This window comes from Myxozyma melibiosi (assembly GCF_037950935.1).
Source record: "Myxozyma melibiosi strain Phaff 52-87 chromosome Unknown BZA70scaffold_13, whole genome shotgun sequence".
In the NCBI taxonomy this organism is placed as follows: domain Eukaryota; kingdom Fungi; phylum Ascomycota; class Lipomycetes; order Lipomycetales; family Lipomycetaceae; genus Myxozyma; species Myxozyma melibiosi.
In genome coordinates this window covers 282,380-300,872 of record NW_027042927.1, presented here as the reverse complement: position 1 = coordinate 300,872, position 18,493 = coordinate 282,380, and the positions used below count along the sequence as shown (strand labels likewise).

At 50.9% G+C, this 18,493-nt stretch overlaps 8 protein-coding genes and 1 non-coding gene across 9 annotated transcripts; 3 read left to right on the top strand and 6 right to left on the bottom strand.

Annotated features, from left to right (window-relative positions):
* Positions 1 to 207: 207 nt before the first annotated feature.
* BZA70DRAFT_291602 (uncharacterized protein) lies at positions 208 to 706 on the bottom strand (the record flags this gene model as incomplete). The annotated part of the gene is made up of 2 exons (XM_064914310.1): positions 208 to 630; positions 689 to 706. The coding sequence occupies 2 exons, from the start codon at positions 704 to 706 to the stop codon at positions 208 to 210; spliced, it is 441 nt and encodes a 146-aa protein (XP_064766199.1).
* Positions 707 to 2,153: 1,447 nt separating this feature from the next.
* BZA70DRAFT_269418 (uncharacterized protein) lies at positions 2,154 to 3,038 on the bottom strand (the record flags this gene model as incomplete). Its single annotated transcript, XM_064911212.1, has 1 exon — positions 2,154 to 3,038. One exon carries the CDS (start codon positions 3,036 to 3,038, stop codon positions 2,154 to 2,156), a length of 885 nt encoding a protein of 294 aa, XP_064766198.1.
* A 446-nt stretch (positions 3,039 to 3,484) lies between these two features.
* BZA70DRAFT_83434 (uncharacterized protein) lies at positions 3,485 to 6,520 on the bottom strand. The gene is made up of 4 exons (XM_064915454.1): positions 6,114 to 6,520; positions 5,794 to 6,053; positions 5,181 to 5,729; positions 3,485 to 5,128 (listed from the first exon to the last, which is right to left on the bottom strand). Exons 1-4 carry the CDS (start codon positions 6,478 to 6,480, stop codon positions 3,932 to 3,934), a joined length of 2,373 nt encoding a protein of 790 aa, XP_064766197.1. The 5' UTR covers positions 6,481 to 6,520; the 3' UTR covers positions 3,485 to 3,931.
* A 1-nt stretch (position 6,521) lies between these two features.
* On the bottom strand, positions 6,522 to 9,260 carry BZA70DRAFT_83876 (uncharacterized protein). Its single transcript, XM_064915458.1, has 4 exons — positions 8,806 to 9,260; positions 8,432 to 8,691; positions 7,827 to 8,375; positions 6,522 to 7,770 (listed from the first exon to the last, which is right to left on the bottom strand). Exons 1-4 carry the CDS (start codon positions 8,816 to 8,818, stop codon positions 6,592 to 6,594), a joined length of 2,001 nt encoding a protein of 666 aa, XP_064766196.1. The 5' UTR covers positions 8,819 to 9,260; the 3' UTR covers positions 6,522 to 6,591.
* A 1,276-nt stretch (positions 9,261 to 10,536) lies between these two features.
* On the bottom strand, positions 10,537 to 11,929 carry BZA70DRAFT_284014 (V-ATPase proteolipid subunit C-like domain-containing protein). Its single transcript, XM_064913538.1, has 4 exons — positions 11,733 to 11,929; positions 11,635 to 11,647; positions 11,446 to 11,491; positions 10,537 to 11,324 (listed from the first exon to the last, which is right to left on the bottom strand). The coding sequence occupies exons 1-4, from the start codon at positions 11,747 to 11,749 to the stop codon at positions 10,912 to 10,914; spliced, it is 489 nt and encodes a 162-aa protein (XP_064766195.1). The 5' UTR covers positions 11,750 to 11,929; the 3' UTR covers positions 10,537 to 10,911.
* An 803-nt stretch (positions 11,930 to 12,732) lies between these two features.
* BZA70DRAFT_83395 (13 kDa ribonucleoprotein-associated protein) lies at positions 12,733 to 13,698 on the top strand. Its single transcript, XM_064915453.1, has 3 exons — positions 12,733 to 12,843; positions 12,927 to 13,022; positions 13,091 to 13,698. The coding sequence occupies exons 1-3, from the start codon at positions 12,822 to 12,824 to the stop codon at positions 13,351 to 13,353; spliced, it is 381 nt and encodes a 126-aa protein (XP_064766194.1). The 5' UTR covers positions 12,733 to 12,821; the 3' UTR covers positions 13,354 to 13,698.
* An 806-nt stretch (positions 13,699 to 14,504) lies between these two features.
* On the top strand, positions 14,505 to 16,041 carry BZA70DRAFT_284008 (uncharacterized protein). The gene has a single exon (XM_064913537.1). It carries the CDS (start codon positions 14,855 to 14,857, stop codon positions 15,764 to 15,766), a length of 912 nt encoding a protein of 303 aa, XP_064766193.1. The 5' UTR covers positions 14,505 to 14,854; the 3' UTR covers positions 15,767 to 16,041.
* Positions 16,042 to 16,117: 76 nt separating this feature from the next.
* Positions 16,118 to 18,217, top strand: BZA70DRAFT_284007 (actin family). Its single transcript, XM_064913536.1, has 7 exons — positions 16,118 to 16,302; positions 16,427 to 16,617; positions 16,691 to 16,916; positions 16,977 to 17,263; positions 17,318 to 17,596; positions 17,661 to 17,758; positions 17,817 to 18,217. The coding sequence occupies exons 1-7, from the start codon at positions 16,284 to 16,286 to the stop codon at positions 17,881 to 17,883; spliced, it is 1,167 nt and encodes a 388-aa protein (XP_064766192.1). The 5' UTR covers positions 16,118 to 16,283; the 3' UTR covers positions 17,884 to 18,217.
* A 68-nt stretch (positions 18,218 to 18,285) lies between these two features.
* Positions 18,286 to 18,357, bottom strand: BZA70DRAFT_t86. Its single transcript has one exon. It is a non-coding gene; the product is annotated as a tRNA-Glu (tRNA).
* Positions 18,358 to 18,493: the final 136 nt, after the last annotated feature.

Sequence of the window (18,493 nt, the reverse complement as noted above, 5' to 3'; positions counted from 1 at the left end):
AGGTGTTGCTACTAAAAGAGATAAATGTATTAAGGAAACCACGTCAAAGAGCAGAGCTCAGACTAAACAACGATATACCGAGAGACACCGAACCAACCCCGAACCGAATAGAATAGAAAGAAACAAGAGAAGAGTAATAATGATATGTACAGAAACGAACACTGCTCTGTATCGTACGAGCAGGGACTGGGAATTTAGATAGGCAGACTAGTTGTCGTGCTTGTCGCTGTGCAGATGGGCAGCGACGGTGCTGCTTGCGGTTGAGGCCGCGCTGTTTCGACGACTGGTGTCGACAGAGTGCATAGCGGACGAGGCCGAGGAGTCCGCGTCGTTAGCTGCTGAGGAGGACGCAGACGAGGACGAGGAGGACGAAGCAGAAGACGAGGCGGACAGGGACTTTTGCGCCGTGCGCTCGACCTGCTTTACGTATTCCTGGTAGTTATTCTGGACCTTCTGATGCACGCCTTCGTCGAACGCGTAGGCGTCGTCGGGGGAGTGTTTGAAGTAGGGGTTTTTCCACAGGCCGCAGACGCCGGGGTGGCAGCCTTCGGGGAAGGGCTCGTCCGGGTCGTCGAGGGAGAGGGCGAGGAAGTCGTCGCCGTCGTAGGGGGAGAGGGGGTCTACTGCGTGCTTTGCGGGGTCGTGTTAGTGTAGATCGGTGTGGAGTAGAGGAGGGGTGGAGACGAACCATGGGAGAGTATGACATTGTTGAGAGGAGAAGAGCAGGGAGTCTGCGAGGAAGAAGAGAGGAGGAAGAGAAGAGGAGGAGCAGAGGGTTTAAATACACAGCAACAAGACAACAACACAAATCTGAGGAAGAAGAAGGTCCGACAGCCGAAAAGCTTCGCCGGAGCTGCCCGGATCAGAAGCAATCCGGAGGGTTCTACTGGCTGGAGATGGTGGTGATGTATGATATAGAAGATGCTCTTCTGTTCTTCTTCTCTCTACTATAGTCTACTCTACTCTACTCTACCTGCTCTGCTCAACTCCCTCTTCTCCATACCGCGGGGTCGAGTCGGAGAGGCGCTGCGGCGTAGCTGGAGGTGGCCCCTGCCGACCGGACCTTGCTCGGAGCATCATCATCGCTGTGGCGCCCCGCATTGCTCTGCTTCTTCTACTATTGCTTCTACTACTGCTTCTACTATTGCTGCTGCTGCTGATACAACAGACAATACAGCAGGCTGCAGATACGAAAGAGCAAGGACGAGGTGGCTATGCAGAAATACCAGACTCTAGCCAAGAAGCGTAATTAATCGCGTGCGTGATCGTCGTCGCGATAAGATCCCAAAACCAACTCTCGTCTCCGCCCGTGACGATAACAAAAAGACATAGTTCATCAAGAAAACATAGCTCTTCATAATCCCGGCATCTCAAAATGTGATTAATGATCTCCGTCGAGAGAGGGGTGCACTATCCGGACTTAAAAAACTCGCGTGGATGCCTGATTTGGACAGGTGCTGGTGCCGAGTCTCTAAAGTCTCATAAACGCGTCTGATGGTTGAGTTGATGACCTCAGCTCAGATTTAATGAAGCAAAGAAGTGAAGAGAAACCAGCGCTTCGTTTGTCTTTTTTCTCTATCTTTCTTTCCCCACCGCACGGCTGATTACGGGATCACCGTCCGTGATATTCTAGTCCAGCTGTTTTTCTAATCTCCAGGTGTGAATGTGAGCAGCTGTTCAGCAGCACTGATCCAGAATTAGAAAATCAAATTCAAACAGGCATGAAATGAAATGAAATGAGATGATGAATGAATTGATAAATCAGATTCGGTGACCAAGGCGAACAGAACCGGGATGAATCTCATCACCTCGTTTACCACTCGCTCGGTTACTCTACGTACATCTACCCTGCGCGTACAACTCTTCCTTCATTGACTATACCGACTCACTCTATGTAGAAATGTAGTAATACTGTGTATATCATTAGATATTAATACATAGAGACCCTCTTTTCTCCTCTTCTTTTCTGATGAATAACCGTCATCGTAGAAACACAAACTGAAATGCAACAACATTATCAAGAAACAAGAACCAGACTCCCAACTGCCGTACGAAATGATATCCAAACCAAAATAATTACCAAATGCACTCTCCTTCTAAACACGACTGACAGTCTTAGTCTCTCAGGACATTATTGTCATCAATCGTCATCTCTAGTCATACCGCCCCGCGCGGCCCACGTAGAAATCATCGCGTCTGTTCAGGTTCGTCAACACTTTCAAGATCGGACGGCCGCGACTGTCGTATTCGTGAATCTCCTCCGGTTCTTCGCAGATGTAGTACCCATCGTCGTCTTCATCCTCCTCCTCGTCGACCTTACTGGTCTCGACCTCTTCGTCGTCGTAGACCGCACAGATCATGCCCTCTTTCTCAGTCATCCGCCGGCTGCCACCCGTTCGTCCTCGCCGGTCGTCGACTTCATCCTCGTCAGAACAGATCGCGAGCTCTTCAAGCCGCTCGTCGACCTTGCTTAGCCACCAATCGCCAGGGACATCCGCATACGCCGCCCACGGCAGCGGCGACCACTCAAACGGTCTTCCCTTCCCGCTCTGTCTCTGTCCATCCTCGCTCTCTGTGATTGTGATATCGACTTTACGCTTCTGCGGCAGCGGCAGCAGCGGCTGCTGCTGCAGTGGCGAGAACACTGACGCGGGCGCGGTGGTGGAGGTCGAGGACGGCATCGGCGGCAGGGGCAGCGAGTCCGAGGAATCCGAGCTGAGTGTCGAGATCGTTGATAACGAGGACGACGAGCGCACGTACTGCGGTCTGCGCAGCTGCTGCTGGTCGGAAGCGGCGAGCGTCTTTGCTGACGGATCCGGCTGCATGGTTGCTGCTGGGAAAGGCGAGGTTTTGTGTTGTGTAGTACTCGGGATCATGCGTGGAGGAAGAGGCGGTGGAAGGGAGAGGGATGGAAGAGGAGGACCGGTGGCGATGATATAGGGAGATGGTGCTGTTGCGGGATATTTATCTGTCGAGTATCTGGTCGAGCCAGGACGCGCAGCAGCAGCAGCGGCAGCAGCATCACCGGGCAGTGCCATGTGGATCTCCTTCTGTCTCTAATCTCGGGAGAAGAAAAACAAAGAAGGAATAGAAAAAAAAAGAGCGTGTGAGTAAACTCAGTCGGACAGGTAGGTTCCAAGACAAACGAAAGAACGGAAAGATGAGGAAGAAGGTAAATAGACGATCTGGTTCGGCGGTGTGATGAAATATCGAGAAAAACCAGACTGTGACCAGAAACCCGGCTTTGCTTCAAGTTCTCTTGATAAGCCTTGAACGACGCGTCAATACCCGCTCTCTCTCTCTCTCTTTGCTCTGCTTACTCGTACTTTTCGCAGTCCTTATTCTCGCTGCTCGAGCAGCAGGTCAGCCAGCACGAAGGCGCAGGGTCCAGAAGTAGAATTCCCAAAAGCTTAAATCAGGCCTGGCTTGTGAATATGAGTCTTTTTTCAGTAACGAGTGTGGTTGCTATTATTAACACCCACACTGCCACGCTCCGAAGCTTGCCGGTTGCTCTTGCTTACTTGTTGGTGGGATACTGCTGTGGTGTCAGGGGGGTTTAGAGTGGAGCGAGGGGTGAAGATAAAGATCTGCGGGAGGTGAGGACGTAATGTAGGAGGACGCGTGGTTACTTCCACCTTCTACATTTCTACACGACAGCATCCTGCTCTTTCCCGATCACCGGCCAAGAATATGCCCAGTTAATAAAAACCTGCACTTATTAATACAGAAATAGAATCAGCAACACTTTATTCTCCTTCCTGTCTTCTTCTCTTCTCCTTCGAAGATTTTTCGAGCCGCACCACGCAGATAGACTACCTTATCGGGTTGTCTTTTCGCAACACGTTTCCATTCCCAACAGCACGCGCGTAACGTCTTTAACTTATGCCCTGCACAGCACAGCCCGGTCATTCTTCCTTCTTTAACGCGCCGGTCACGCCGTGATCCCCAGCTCGGCCAAGAACGCCGCGTTCGTAGGCTCCCGCCCCAGCAACGCCTTCAAGCTCTCCATCTCGTCGCGCGACCCGCCCGGCTTCAAGATCGCGTCGCGGTACTCCTTCCCTGCCGCCTTGTTCATCGCGTCGCCCTTGAACTTGCTGTAGAAAATATCCGCCGCAAATACCTCTGACCACAGGTACCCGTAGTACCCCGAGTCGTAGCCGCCCATCAGGTGCCCGAACGACGCGTACCCGTGCGTCACCTCCGCGCCTTGCTGCAGAAGCGAGATCTCCTGTCTCATCTCGTTCCACAGCTTCGCGACATCAACCTCCCCGCCGTCCGCAAGCAAATGCAGCGTGAGATCAAACAGCCCGAAATGCAACTGCCGCAGCGCAAACAGACTCCCATTCACATGCTTGCTCGCCACAATCCGCTTCACAAGCCCGTCGTCGATCGCCCGCCCCGGATCGAGATAGTGGCCCGACAACCGCTTCAGCTGCGCCGGCTCCCAGCACCAAAACTCGAGCATCTGCGACGGCGCCTCGACAAAGTCGCGTGCGACCCGCGTGCCGTGGAACCGCGCGTACTGTGTTGCCGACACGAGGTTGTGGATGCCGTGCCCGAGCTCGTGGAAAAGCGTCACGACCTCGCCGTGCTTCAGCAGCGACGGCTTCGTCGCCGTCGGCTTGGAGAAATTGCACACCAGCGCAGTCACGGGGTACACCCGCTCGCCGCGCGCGTTCGTGAAGCCCGGGTTCAGGTTGAAGTTCGCCGCGTGGCCGTACTTGCCCGTCCGCGGATGCAGATCGAAATACAGCCACCCCACAAACTCCACATTGTCCTCGTCCGCGGGGTCTACGACCTGCCACACCGCAAACTGCTTACAATCCTCATGCCACACCGATCGCTCGGCGCCGGTCGCCTCGACGAACCGTAACCCAAACAGCTCTTCAAAGATCCCGAGCATTTTCTCAATCGTGGGTTGCACGGGGAAATACTCGCTGATCTTCTCGCCGTCGACCTCGTACTCGGTCTCGAGCAGCACGCGGTCAAAGTATCGGTAGTCCCAGATGTTGAACGCGTCATCTGGCGTCAGACCCGCGCTCGACAGCTCTGCGGCTTTTAGTTGCTTCAGTTTCGCAATCTCTGCCTTGCCGGCGTCAGTCAGTTTTCCGCGTAGATCGTTCAGGAACTGTAAACACAAGTCAGTATTGAAACAAATCTTTAAATGAAGAACCACTCACGTTCGAAACATTCTCAGGCGTCTTCGCCATGCGCTCTTCCAACACATACGCAGCATGCGTCTCATACCCGAGCACCTTTGCGATCTTTGCCCGCAACTTCACCGCCTTCTCCAACAACTCGCAGTTCTGCCTCGCCTTATTCTGGTCGCCGACAAACGCGCGCTTCCTCGTCTCTGCGTTTTTCGCGTACTTGATCACAGGGACGACGTCCGGGTACTTGAACGTCATCTTGTATTTCCCCTCGACCTGCTCGAGCTGCGACAGGTTATCCGCCGGAAGGCCCTCGAGCTCCTCCTTTGTGAATAAAATGGACTCTGTGTTTTCGCTCAGGTTGGTCTTGTACGCGAGCTCGAGGCTCGAGAGAGCTTTCTGCAGCGCCTTGAGCTCGTCGCGCTTCTCCTTTGGAAGCGCGAGTCCGTTGCGGACAAAGTCGAGATGCATTTTCTCCAGTAGCCGGGTGGATTCTGCGTCGAGCGCGGGAGCTTGCTTGTATACCGCGTCCACGACCTTGAACAGATCCTCACGCATAGACAGCTCAATGTTGTACTCCTATCCCCCATCGCGTCAGCAATCAAACCAGACTAAACCCCAACCATATAAACCACCCACTCACCCTAAAAACCTCCTCCGCCTTCGCGCTACTCTCCCTCACCGCGGCATCAGTGCTAACATTGTGATAAAACAGCAGCTGCCGAATGGTCCCGTACTGCGCATGATCCCCGTCGACGATCGCCTTAATCACATTCTCAAACGTCGGCTGCGCAACCGCTGCAACCTCGTCGCTCAACTTCTTTGAGTCCGCGACGATCTTTGCGATCCCCGCACTGATCTGCTCGGGCGTGTGGTCCCAGACCGGAGCTGGCTGGGGGGGTACTGCGTCGTCTGTCAGTACAGTCCAGTCAATCATCTCGTGTCTAGTAGTAATTCACCTACCTTTATTAATCATCCCGAACGGCGACCGATAGCTATACAATCTCCTCGCGAATCCTAGCGCGTTACTACTATCCGCAAGCACAGTCCGTCGAGCTGGATAAATGTCCAGCAACAGTCGCGTAAACAACGTTCTCGGTGGCAGTATCGTGCTCAATTGTCTACTGTTCTGAAAAAGAAGATTTTTCTTATTTCGAGAACAGAAAATTAAAGTAGCAGTTTGATAATTGAGGTGGTTTGAGGTACGGCTCGCGTGGTGGTTGTTTGAGTTAAATGGAAGGTGTTGCGTGGAAAGCGAGTAGGCACACAGAGCCGCACATCTTGAAATCAGATGAAATATCAAAATGGCGACTCTTTCGGCATTTATCATTCCTCGCAAATTGCAAGTGCAGTAGTAGAAGTTACAAATACAAAGATAGTTTACCAATAACAATATACTATTTTATTATTTTTTTAAAAGCGACAGACAGAAAATTAGTGCTTACTTTCCAACCCCCAACTCGCTCAAAAACGCAACATTATTAGGCTCCCGTCCAAGCAACTGCTTCAAATTATCCAACTCCTCGCGCGAGCCACCCGGCTTCAAGATCGTGTCGCGGTACCTGAGTCCGTTCGTGGTGTTCATCGGATCGGCAAGGAACTCGGTGTAGAAAATGTCGGCGGCAAAGACCTGCGACCACAGGTACCCGTAGTATCCCGAGTCGTAGCCGCCCATGAGATGGCCGAACGAGCCGAAGCCGTAGGTTGTTTCGTTGGCTTGCTGCATCAGCGCGATCTCCTGACGCATGCTGTTCCATGTCTCGGTTACGTCAATGTTGCCGTCGGAGGTGTGCAGGGTCATATCGAAGAGCGCGAAATGCAGCTGGCGCAGGTTGAAGAGGCCGCCGTTGACGTGCTTGCTCTTCACGATCTTGTCGATCAGATCGTCGTCGATCGTCTTGCTGGGCTCCTCGTAGTGGCTCGAGAGACCCTTGAGTTCTTTGGGCTGCCAGCACCAGTACTCGAGCATCTGCGACGGCGCCTCGACGAAATCGCGCGCGACGTTCGTGCCGTGGAACCGCGCGTACTTGGTGACGGAGACAAGGTCATGGATTCCGTGCCCGAGCTCGTGGAAAAAAGTGACGACCTCGTCGTGCTTCAGAAGCGAGGGCTTGCTCGCACTCGGCTTTGAGAAGTTGCACACCAGCGCAGTCACAGGGTACACGCGCTTGCCGTCCTTGTCGGTGTATCCCGGGCTCAGATTGAAGTTCGCGGCGTGGCCGTACTTGCCCTCGCGCGGATGCAAGTCAAAGTACAACCAGCCGACAAACTCCTGGGTGCCGGTGTCATTCTTCCACACCGCGAACTGCTTGCAGTCCTCGTGCCAGACCGAGCGGTCGGCGCCGGTGACCTCGTGGAACTCGAGCGCAAACAAGACCTCAAAGATCTTGAGCATCTTCTCGATCGTGGACTGCATCGGGAAGTACTCGCTGATTTTTTGGTCGTCGACCTCGTACTCCTTCTCCAGAAGCAGGCGGTCAAAGTAGCGGTAGTCCCACACGTTGAACGACGAATCCTCGGGCAGGCCGAGCGCTTTTTCGTCGGCCTGCTTGAGCTCGAGAAGTTTGGCGATCTCGGTCTTTCCCGCGATGCTGAGCTTCTCACGCAGGTCGTTCAGGAACTACAAGTTACTCATCAGCAGTGATTCACTCTATCTCGTTCAAACCCTGTACATACCGTCATAACAATCTCGGGCGACTTTGCCATCCGATCCTCGAGCACATAAGCAGAGTGCGTCTTATACCCCAGCAAGTGAGCGATATCAGCGCGCAGCTTGATCGCCTGGATCAAGAGCTCGGTGTTCTCCATCACCTTATTCTGATCCCCGACAAAAGCGCGTCGCCGCGTATCCGGATTCTTGGCATACTTCATGACCGGGAACAAATCCGGGTACTTGAACGTCATCTTGTATTTCCCCTCGACCTCGGCAAACTGCGCGACCACGTCGGCGGGAACGCCCTCGAGCTCCTCGGCGGTGAAGAGGATGAAGCCGGTTTCCTCGCCGAGGTTTTTGTTGTACTGCACCTCGAGGTTTGAAAGTTTTTTCTGCAGCGCCTTGAGCTCGTCGCGCGTCTCGACCGGGAGCGCGAGACCGTTGCGGACAAAGTCGAGGTTCAGCTTTTCGAGCAGGCGTTTGGACTCGGGATCGACGTCGGGGGTTTGCTTGTAGACCGCGTTGACGGCCTTGAACAAATCTTCGCGCATCGACGATTCAATGTCAAAGTCCTAGTTCACACATAGTCAGCACTAATCAGGTGGGATCATAACTATAAAGGACTCACTCTGAAAGCCTCCTCGGCCTTGCTGCTACTATTGCGAACCTCCTTGTCGGCACTGATGTGCTGGTAGAAAGTAAGCTGATTGACGAGCCCGTAGCGCACGTTGGACGCATCAGCAAGCGCTTTAATTACAGAATTGAAGCTGGGTTCGGGAAGAGCAGAGACCTCGTCTTCGAGCTTCTTCGCCTCGGCGAGAACGGTCTCCATCTCCGAGGTGATCTGCTCAGGGGTCAGCGTCCATGTTGGAGGCGCTTGGGGAGGGGCTGGTACGATTAGTTAGCAGGAGGTTATCAATTGAGCTAGTAACTCTTGAAGTAATTTGCAGAAAGATGGTCCATCATGGCTGGTAAAAGGCACGGCAGAGCGAGAAGGCTTACTCTTGTACACCATTCCCGGCAGAGTATGAAAAGGACGATTGACAATCGAAGCAAACGGCAGCGAATTAGCCACAGATCCGCTAAAGATAACCGGGCTCGAGTAGAGGATCGTAACCGAGGTGAAGAATAACGCCGCAGTGACGCCTGATTTCAGTCTGAGCAGCTGGTGCGTCGGCCTGCGAAGTGGCCGAAGGTTGATCGAGTTAACGTGTCGGTTCGCCAGGATTTAGTCTGATTCTGTCCACGCTTCTTCTTCTTCTTCTTCTGCTTCTTCTGCTTCGTCTTCTTTTCCCGGTTTGGTCTAAGCGCGCTGAGTTGGGCGACTAGTGGCTTTCCTTGTTTCTGTTTGGGGTAGACGGGCTGAGAATTGGTGATGGTATTACTACTTTAGGAGAGCTATGGCACACTTTGGCGGAGGCAGGGATGACGACAGTGGGTGTTGTACTGCGCTGCGTAAAATCTGTAAGACCAACTGCAATTCATTGTTTACAATCTATGAAAGCTGTTGATATCTAGCAGCTTGGATTTTATTATACAGCAGACAATCACCATCATCACAATACTCTAGTCTACATTAAAATACAGAGCAGGATACCACCAGCAATCCACGAATCATAAGTATCCTGTCGGCATAATGAGCGTCTGACGTCAAGAATACCTCGATGATGTGAAGACTTGGCTAGCCTACAAGAGACCGTCTTCTACTTCAAGTGTCAGGATTGCAGATCAATTGCTCAGATATAGATCATAGGCAGGCGAGGATAGAAGAGGTTGGCTAGATGTGGCGTCCTATTGTCTCTCGAGATCCAAAAATCAGAAACTTCGGCCGTTCACCTGTTCGAGTTCGTTGATCCACGGATACGTCCGTCGGGCATCCAACTCCTCTCTAGTGCCGAATTCAATGTCTTTGGGGACTAAAGTGGGGCCTGCCGAATGTGACGTGAAGAGTTTAGACAGAAGCAGTTGGAGTTACAAAAGTGGGGTTCGGTGAGGTGTTTATCGATCAAGCAGCTACTTGGAGCTTGACGAGCCGAGCGGTTATCATTCTGAACTGACGATAGTCACAGGCGATAAGTAGCCATTGATCAATCTATCAAGACAGTGACTGACCGCCGGGCACAGAGAAAGAGTAAAGTAAGCGTGAGCTGCAGAGCACGAGTATGTCCGGCGGCCACACGCTAACCACCCCGAGGAGCAGAAAGATAACAGCGACATCTATCGCGACCACGGCGATTGGCGCGGCCCTGTCGTCTTCTCAAACTGAAGTGCGTTCAGGTGGTTTCGTCGTCGGCCGTTTAAACACTCAGCTCAGCTCAGCCCAGCTCACAGGTTTGCGTCCGCGCGCACTTGTGAATCGGACGAAACCAGCCATTCAAAAGCATCACCGGCTCTCGTGCTTATCGCGCGTGTCATCTCGCCCGGTTCCAGGTCCCAGGCCAGGTCCAGGTCCTGCTGCCCGGAAGGTTATGTTGTTCAAGTCACTAGCTGCTGGCTAGTAGCTGACTGGAGCTGTCAGCTGGAACCGTGCTGGCTGTTGAACTGGAGATAATGATCACCTCATCCGTTGCCGTTATCGCTATCATATCCGCTGCTTCTATGTTTCTCTAGAACAGTCTTCTTCCTTACTACTTGAGCTGTAGATATCTTACCCCACAGTACATATCTATAACGATAATAATGGAAGACAGATATAGAACACATCTATGTATAAGAACTACAGAACTACAGATAGCTTAATGATAAAATCATTGAATTTCGTGAAAGAATACCATTCAACGTCTATGACCCTGCCGCTCTTCATCCAAACATCCTAATTTCATTCACAGACAGATTCGACACGCCAACTAAATAGACATGAGAAATATAAATCATGAATAGAAACCCCTAAAATGCCAACTTTATTTGATTAATACAAAAGCACACTATAACCACTCCTTATTCCCCGAAGTACACATAAAAATAGTAAAGAAAAAAACGACAAAAGAAAAGAAAAGACATCCGAAAAAGAAATGGAAAAAAATTCTATATATAATGAATTTTGATGTTCGAAAAAGGTTTGTAGATGAGAAGATTGTTTTATATAAGAGCTATATAAAAGCGATGCGCTTAGCACTGAACGTCAGCGCCGGTGGCACGGGAGTTGAGGAGAAGGGCAACAATGAGACCGTAGAGACCCAAGACCTCAGCGAAAATGAGAATGAGAATCATTCCGACGAAGAGACGGGGCTGCTGGGCGGTACCGCGGACACCAGCGTCACCGACAATGCCGATGGCGAAGCCGGCAGCGAGACCGGCAAGACCGACAGAGAGACCGGCACCGAGCTGGATGAAGCCGGAGTAGAGGGCCTGGTTCTGGGCAAGACCGTCGGAGACCAAGACGGAGACGACGAGACCGTAGATGGCAATGATACCAGCCATAATGACGGGAACAATGTTCTTGATGATCAAGTCGGGTCTGAGGACAGCGGTAGCGCAAATGCCGACACCGGACTTGGCAGTACCGTAGGAGGCACCGAAGGCTAGGAGGGGTTAGCAACAAGGTAAGAAGTCGATTTATCTCTAGAAATAGATAGAATATCTCTATCTACTACTAGAGAGGAGTACATATGATGAAGAAGAAGAAGAAGAAGAATGACTTACAGGTGAAGACGATGGAAGCGGTGGCTCCCATAGCACCGAAGAAGGGCTGTGATGAAAACAAGTTAGAGAGATTGATGAAACTAGAGCGAGCGAGCAAGCAAAGCAAAGCAAGAGCAATGCAAAGCAGAGCAGAGCTCGATGGATTGGATGGCAATGCTAGGCAGTAGCAAAGCAATCTAGGAGACATACAGCGTAGACGGGGCTGTGAAAACAGAAAATGTTAGCAAGTGGTCACATTGCGAGAAAAAGTTCAATTTTGTTCAACTGAAAAGAAACAAGAGACATACCAAAGTTCAGTGGCCATTGCGATAGATTTCTATTGAAGAATAGGATTGGATTGAGAGTAGAAGAGCGGATGAAGGACTGACGAAGTACGACGAGAGGTAAAGAGGCGGAAGAAAACGAGTTGCGGGCGGTGCCTACACTAAATATCGGCTGGTGGTGGACGGCCAATACATTGTGCCGCTAGCCCGAAGCGGGTTAGTACAGCCTAATCGGGGCTAGTGCGGTGGCCAGGAGCGCTGCCGCGGGCAGATATGATTGGGCCGTGCTGAGAGGTGCGCTACTAACTGGGCGACAGGCGGCCCCCGTGCCCAGAGCTACGCCGGAGCTATCAGCGCGAGGGCCCTAACCTCAGGCTGCTTATCGGCGACGCCTCTATCTCTGTGAGCGCATATCGCGGCCTGCACTGCGCCCATTGGCGGGCTGATAGTGTGTGTGTGTGTGTGTGTGTGTGTGTGTGTAGTAGCAGTGTAATAGTAGTAGTAGTAGCAGTGTAATAGTAGTAGAAGTAGTAGTATAGTAATAGTAGTAATAGTATTGTAGTGTATTGCATTGTATCCTCCTTATCATCTACTACTACTTCTACTACTTCTACTACTCCTACTACTCCTCCTACTCCTACGGCTATCACCACCAACCATTCACTACCACTATCCCCTCCTTCCTCTTCCCTCTCCTCTCCTCCCCTTCTATCTTCTATCTTCTAACCCTGCCCTGCTCTCTAAGCAACCGCCCGACTGCTAATCGCTCCTCTAAAACCCTAACCTAACCCATCTACAAATTTACAAACCCAAAATTTCGCATTTCCCCAAACAGCAGTAAAACTTCTTCAAAACTTCTTTTCAACTCTCCCAATTCGTATTCTCTGAAAAAATTTGGCATCCCGTCTTCTCTTCTCTCTTCTCTCTTCTCCATACCGCTCCACGCAAACCACCACTTCTCCCTAAAGTACTCCTTCGTACTTTTTATTGATTTCCTACTGAGCGATATAGAGAGGGCGAGCACTGCAAGGAACCCTTTTTAAATTCGCATATTTCATCCGCTACTCAGATCGACTTTTTCCATCTTCCATCTATCAATCTCTATCCTTTACAATGTCTGCTCCCAACCCCAAAGGTATTCCTCTCTTCTTATTACTACTTTCATCTCTCTGGTGCTCTTTTAGTGCCCTTTCTAGTGCTCTCTCTAACAACTCACAGCCTTCCCCCTCGCCGACGCTGCTCTCACCCAGCAGATCCTTGATCTTGCTCAGCAGGCTACTCACTACCACCAGCTCAAGAAGGGTGCCAACGAGGGTATGTCTCATTCCACTATTGTCTTCTTTTTGTGCACAGTCAACTTGACAGCTCTAACACCCCCACAGCCACCAAGACTCTCAACCGCGGCATCAGCGAGTTCATCATCATGGCCGCCGACACCGAGCCCATCGAGATCCTCCTCCACCTCCCCCTCCTCTGCGAGGACAAGAACGTCCCTTACGTCTTCGTCCCCTCCAAGCTCGCTCTCGGCCGTGCCTGCGGTGTCAGCCGTCAGGTCATCGCTGCCTCCGTCACCTCCAACGATGCCTCCCAGCTCAAGACCCAGATCTACGCCATCAAGGACAAGATCGAGCGTCTGCTCATCTAAATCAATCTAGCTGGTTAGGTATCATGTATTATAGATCAGCATGTGACTAAACTTAGGTTGGTCATGTCCATTACCTCCGCTACATGGTACACTGCGTTTAGTTGAATGATCGCGCATCGGTTTTCTTTTTGTTGTACATTATTTTAATATCTGTTTGTCTTAAAAAGCTATCGAATTTTATTTATATTCTTGGATTATTTGCTCTTAGCTGCATGTCTCTCGTTCTGCCCGAAAGATGATCTTTCTGACAAGTCGAGGTCGAGTAGACCTCTGCCAACTACCGCTGTAACAAGACACTCTTGCTCTACTTGAAGGTCAACAAACTCTCATAGTAGAAGACCTTTAAATTCATAGCTCATGCGGACCTTAGAATCTATTTTATAATACAATACACAGCATCAGCAGATAACTATGATCTCCAGGGCGCATAACATCTGCCAACATAGAGTTGCTGTGGCGTCCGGAGTCAGTTACGGAATTGGGAGTCGGTCTTGAACTGGGGGACCGCCGAGGCAAATCACGTTCTAAAAGCACTCAGACCAGATAGCTTACCAATATATCTACTCTGGCCACCGATATACCGGCCCAGTCTTTGCATTCGGTCAACGCATTCAAGAGCTCTGTTTGCATTTGCCGGAACTGAGTATAGTCTTCTAGATCGACTTGAACCACAGCGAGGTCATCGCAGAATGTCGATCTTTCCCACAAATCCCCCGCCTCTCAAGAGGTCTGATTCTCTAGACCTCTTGTCGCCCACGCAGTCTGTCGCGGGCTCGCTCAATACCGCATACGATTCTGCTACATTTTCTTCCGACGATGACGACGCGGACTATTCTGCCATCTCAAGACAGGTCGCCGCCGGACCGTCGCTGGCCTCGACTTCGCCCGCCAGCAACGGGTCTGGCTCCCGGGCAAGCAACGGAAGCATGAGAAGTCAACGCAGCAAGTACAGACGGGAAAGTCAGCAAGACGCATTTGGTGGTCGACGGCTGCCGCAGATCTTGTCGAATTCCCAGTTTCCTCGGAGCAGTATCAACCGATCAGAGTACAGATATCTCCATGCGCGGATGGACGACGATTACCTGGCGGACGACGATGAATACGAAGATGACCGACGGTCGCAGCAGTCTGATTTTCTGCATGGGTCGATATCACATCGCAGACGATATGTCTAGTAGGTTCTGCCTTTACTCTTACACAGCTGTGCTCATTCGCTAACTTGCTCAGCTCATTCATCGCACTCATATTCGTCTTGGTCACCTTCGTCGTGCAAACCGAGGCCGCGACGTATATCGCCCAAGATCTCCACTTTCAAAAGCCGATTCTTATCTTATATCTGACGCACAGCTCGTGGACATTTCTCTTCCCCCTCCAGATCCTATTCCTATGGCTTCTTTCTCCCCGCCATACTCTACGAGAGATCTACGTCAAGCACAGACGAATCATCTCCTCTACGCTCGACGTTATCGCTATCCACAACCACGCCAAAGGCTCCCCTCCTATGTACCTACTAAAATCCGTCGCGGTCTTGACCGCAATCATGACCATCGCCGCCAGCTCATGGTACATCGCCATCAACATCACCACGCCGAGCGACGTGACCGCGATCTACAACTGCTCCGCATTTTTCGCATACGCATTCTCGGTCGTCTTGCTGCGCGAAAAGGTCACAAAGCTAAAGTCGTTCAGCGTGATTCTTGCAATTATCGGTGTCATGGTCGTCGCCTATGGCGATTCACTAATGCGGCCGCTTTCCCTGCTCCACGGTGCCTCCGTTGACGCTGCTGATGCCGAGTCAAACAGACTGCTTGGGAACATCATCATCGGAATTGGTGCAGTCCTGTACGGTCTCTACGAGGTTGTTTATAAACGGTACCTTTGCCCTCCCAAGTCTGTGTCTGCTCGACGCTCGGCCCTGTTCGCCAACATCGTGGGAGCTACCGTCGGTATTGTCTCCTTCTTCACAGTTTGGATCCTGCTACCGATACTATCCTACTTTGATCTCGAAAGCTTCGAGTTGCCGACCGGTGACGTGTTGTTTTACTTGATAATTTCAATCATCGCCAACATGCTGTTCTCTGGCAGCTTCCTGATCCTGATGTCGCTGACCTCGCCCGTTCTATCGAGCGTCGCCGCACTCCTGACCATCTTCCTCGTCGCCATAACCGACTGGCTTATCTTTGGCACCCCTCTCACGCCAGGCTCCGTTCTCGGCGGGGGTATAATCGGCTTTGCATTCATCCTTCTCGCGGGGGCTAGTTGGCGAGAGATCGGCGCGTACGACGAAGAGCCGTTGACGATCACCGATGAGGAGATTGCGAGAGCGGAGGCGGACCGACAGCGGCTTTTGAGACAGAACGATCGCTGGCTGGCGAGGGAAAATAATGTCGAAAGTGCTGCTGGAGAAGCTTAGGATGGTTACCGGTTGTTTATTTTTGTTTAGTTGTATTATATAATAATAGAAAGGGCTTGGCTTGTTTAAGAGTGTACCTACGATGGGTATCCTTATTTCACCTGTCAGACTTTTTGTATCGTTGGTGCTTGTTGTTTTTCCTAGAACAGAACTTTGGATATCTGTCTATTGCGTGGAAGGGTAGTGGAGCTGGTTGAGGGGTGCGGTTTGCCAACGTTATGAAGTATTTGCCTATATCTGTAGAAGTCACAATAATACAGCCGATAGAATCAGACCTTGAAATATGTTTTATTCTTCAATAAATAAACGGAATGAATCAAGTCGGTAGACATACGTAGAAACCTGCATACTCCCAAAGCGCTTGTGGAATAACTGCACAAACAAACGTGCATAATGGGAGGCTGCACCCGCCAGGCAATAACCACGAAGCTCTCCGTATAAGCCGGCCCCGATAGACCACATCCATTCTCGCACAAGAACAAACCCGATTTCGCATCTCTTTTTCTAGCACTACATCATGGCGGAGCAGCCAATTGGTACGTATCTGACATTGAAGGATTGATGTTGCTGTGATTCCGAGGCGCGGGGTTCTGATGAGACGGTTATGGCGGAGTCCTCGAGGCTTGGAACTAGTTGTCGCTAACACTTGGATCTGTGTAGTTCTCGATCAGGGTACTGGTTTCGTCAAGATCGGTCGGGGAGGCACGAATTTCCCGGATCATACCTTTCCTTCCATCGTCGGTCGTCCGATTCTGCGAGCGGAGGAGCGGACTGGAAATGTGGAGATTAAGGATATCATGGCTGGTGATGAAGCGAGCGCCGTGCGCACGATGCTTCAGATCTCGTATCCTGTACGTACACCACTTTTATCATAGATGACGTGTAGACAGAAGACTAACAAGGTCTCACTGCTGCGCTGTTTAGATGGAGAACGGAATCATCAAGAACTGGGAGGACATGACCCATCTCTGGGACTACGCATTCTACGAGAGAATGCAGATCGATCCGACCGGTCGCAAGATCCTCTTGACCGAGCCTCCTATGAATCCACTGAGCAACAGAGAAAAAATGGTCGACACCATGCTCGAGAAATACAACTTTGGTGGTGTCTACGTTGCGATCCAGGCCGTGCTCGCTCTCTACGCCCAAGGTATGATCGATTTGGCGAGCGAGAGAAGTAGAAGAATTCAGATCTAATGCACTCTCACAGGTCTTTCCTCGGGCGTCGTCGTCGACTCTGGCGATGGTGTCACTCACATTGTCCCGGTCTATGAATCGACTGTTCTCAACCACCTCACGCGCCGTCTCGATGTCGCCGGCCGCGACGTCACTCGCCAGCTGATCAACCTTCTTTTGAGACGCGGGTATGCATTCAACCGAACGGCTGATTTCGAGACCGTCAGACAGATCAAAGAGAAGCTTTGCTACGTCAGCTACGATCTCGAGCTCGATACCAAGCTCTCGGACGAGACTACCGTTCTCGTTGAGTCTTACACTGTAAGTGAGAGTGTCCATGATTTGACTGTTTACATATACTGATTATCTGTCTAGCTTCCCGATGGACGCACCATCAAGATCGGATCCGAGCGCTTCGAGGCTCCCGAGTGCTTATTCCAGCCACATCTCGTTGATGTCGAACAGCCTGGAATCGCAGAGTTCCTCTTCAACACCATCCAAGCTGCCGACGTCGATGTGCGATCAAGTCTGTACAAGGCCATCGTCCTGTCCGGTGGATCTAGCATGTACCCTGGCTTGCCCAGTCGCTTGGAGAAGGAGTTAAAGCAGCTGTGGTTGACGCGGGTGCTGAATGGCGATCCGACACGGTTGAGCGTAAGTGCCTGATTGATTGCTGACTTTTTGCTTACCGATGTGCTAACTGTCATTGCCAATTCAGAAATTCAAAGTCAGAATCGAAGATCCTCCACGACGCCGTCATATGGTCTTCTTGGGAGGTGCTGTGCTTGCCAACATTATGGCGGACAAGGAGCATATGTAAGTACTCTTCTTCATCTTCCAGATCACTGTCATAGTCACTAACTGTCTAATCCAGGTGGATCACCAAACAAGAGTGGGAAGAGCAAGGTCCTCGCGTGCTCGACAAGCTGGGACCAAGATAGACAAAGCATCAAAGAAAAAGCATCTTCGCTAGTACTAAAGCTTCACCTGTCTCTTTGTTCAGTAGTGTTTGATGTGAGATTCGCATGAGATTTGATTGAAACCGTGTCTGATATCGTCGTCGTCGTTTGTTTGGAATTAGATTATATTATGCCGGTGTATTGTATGTTTGCGTCAACAATTTGCGTATGTGTTCTTATTTGACCTACTTTGTGCGTGCTCTTGCCATGTGCAAGTTTGATGTAGACAAGCACTACAACACGAACACAGATGATTTCAGTTCATCATACATACATACTCTCAGCCAACGAACGATAAATAACAAAGAACCCAACCAAAAATTATAAATGTAATTGCAAAAAAAAAAACAAAGTAAGCCATTTGTTTCGAAATGGAGGTATAAACTCCGAAACGGGGAATTGAACCCCGATTTGCCCGGTGAGAGCGGACCGTGCTAGCCATTACACTATTTCGGACTCGCTTTGTTGACAGAAAAAAGTGTTTTGCCACTGATAGCCCCAGAATTTAGTGCATAACTAGCGCGAGGTTTTATGGGTTTATGCGAGAAAAAGTTTATCTTGCATAAAGGTTGATGGGTTTAGTGCACTTGTT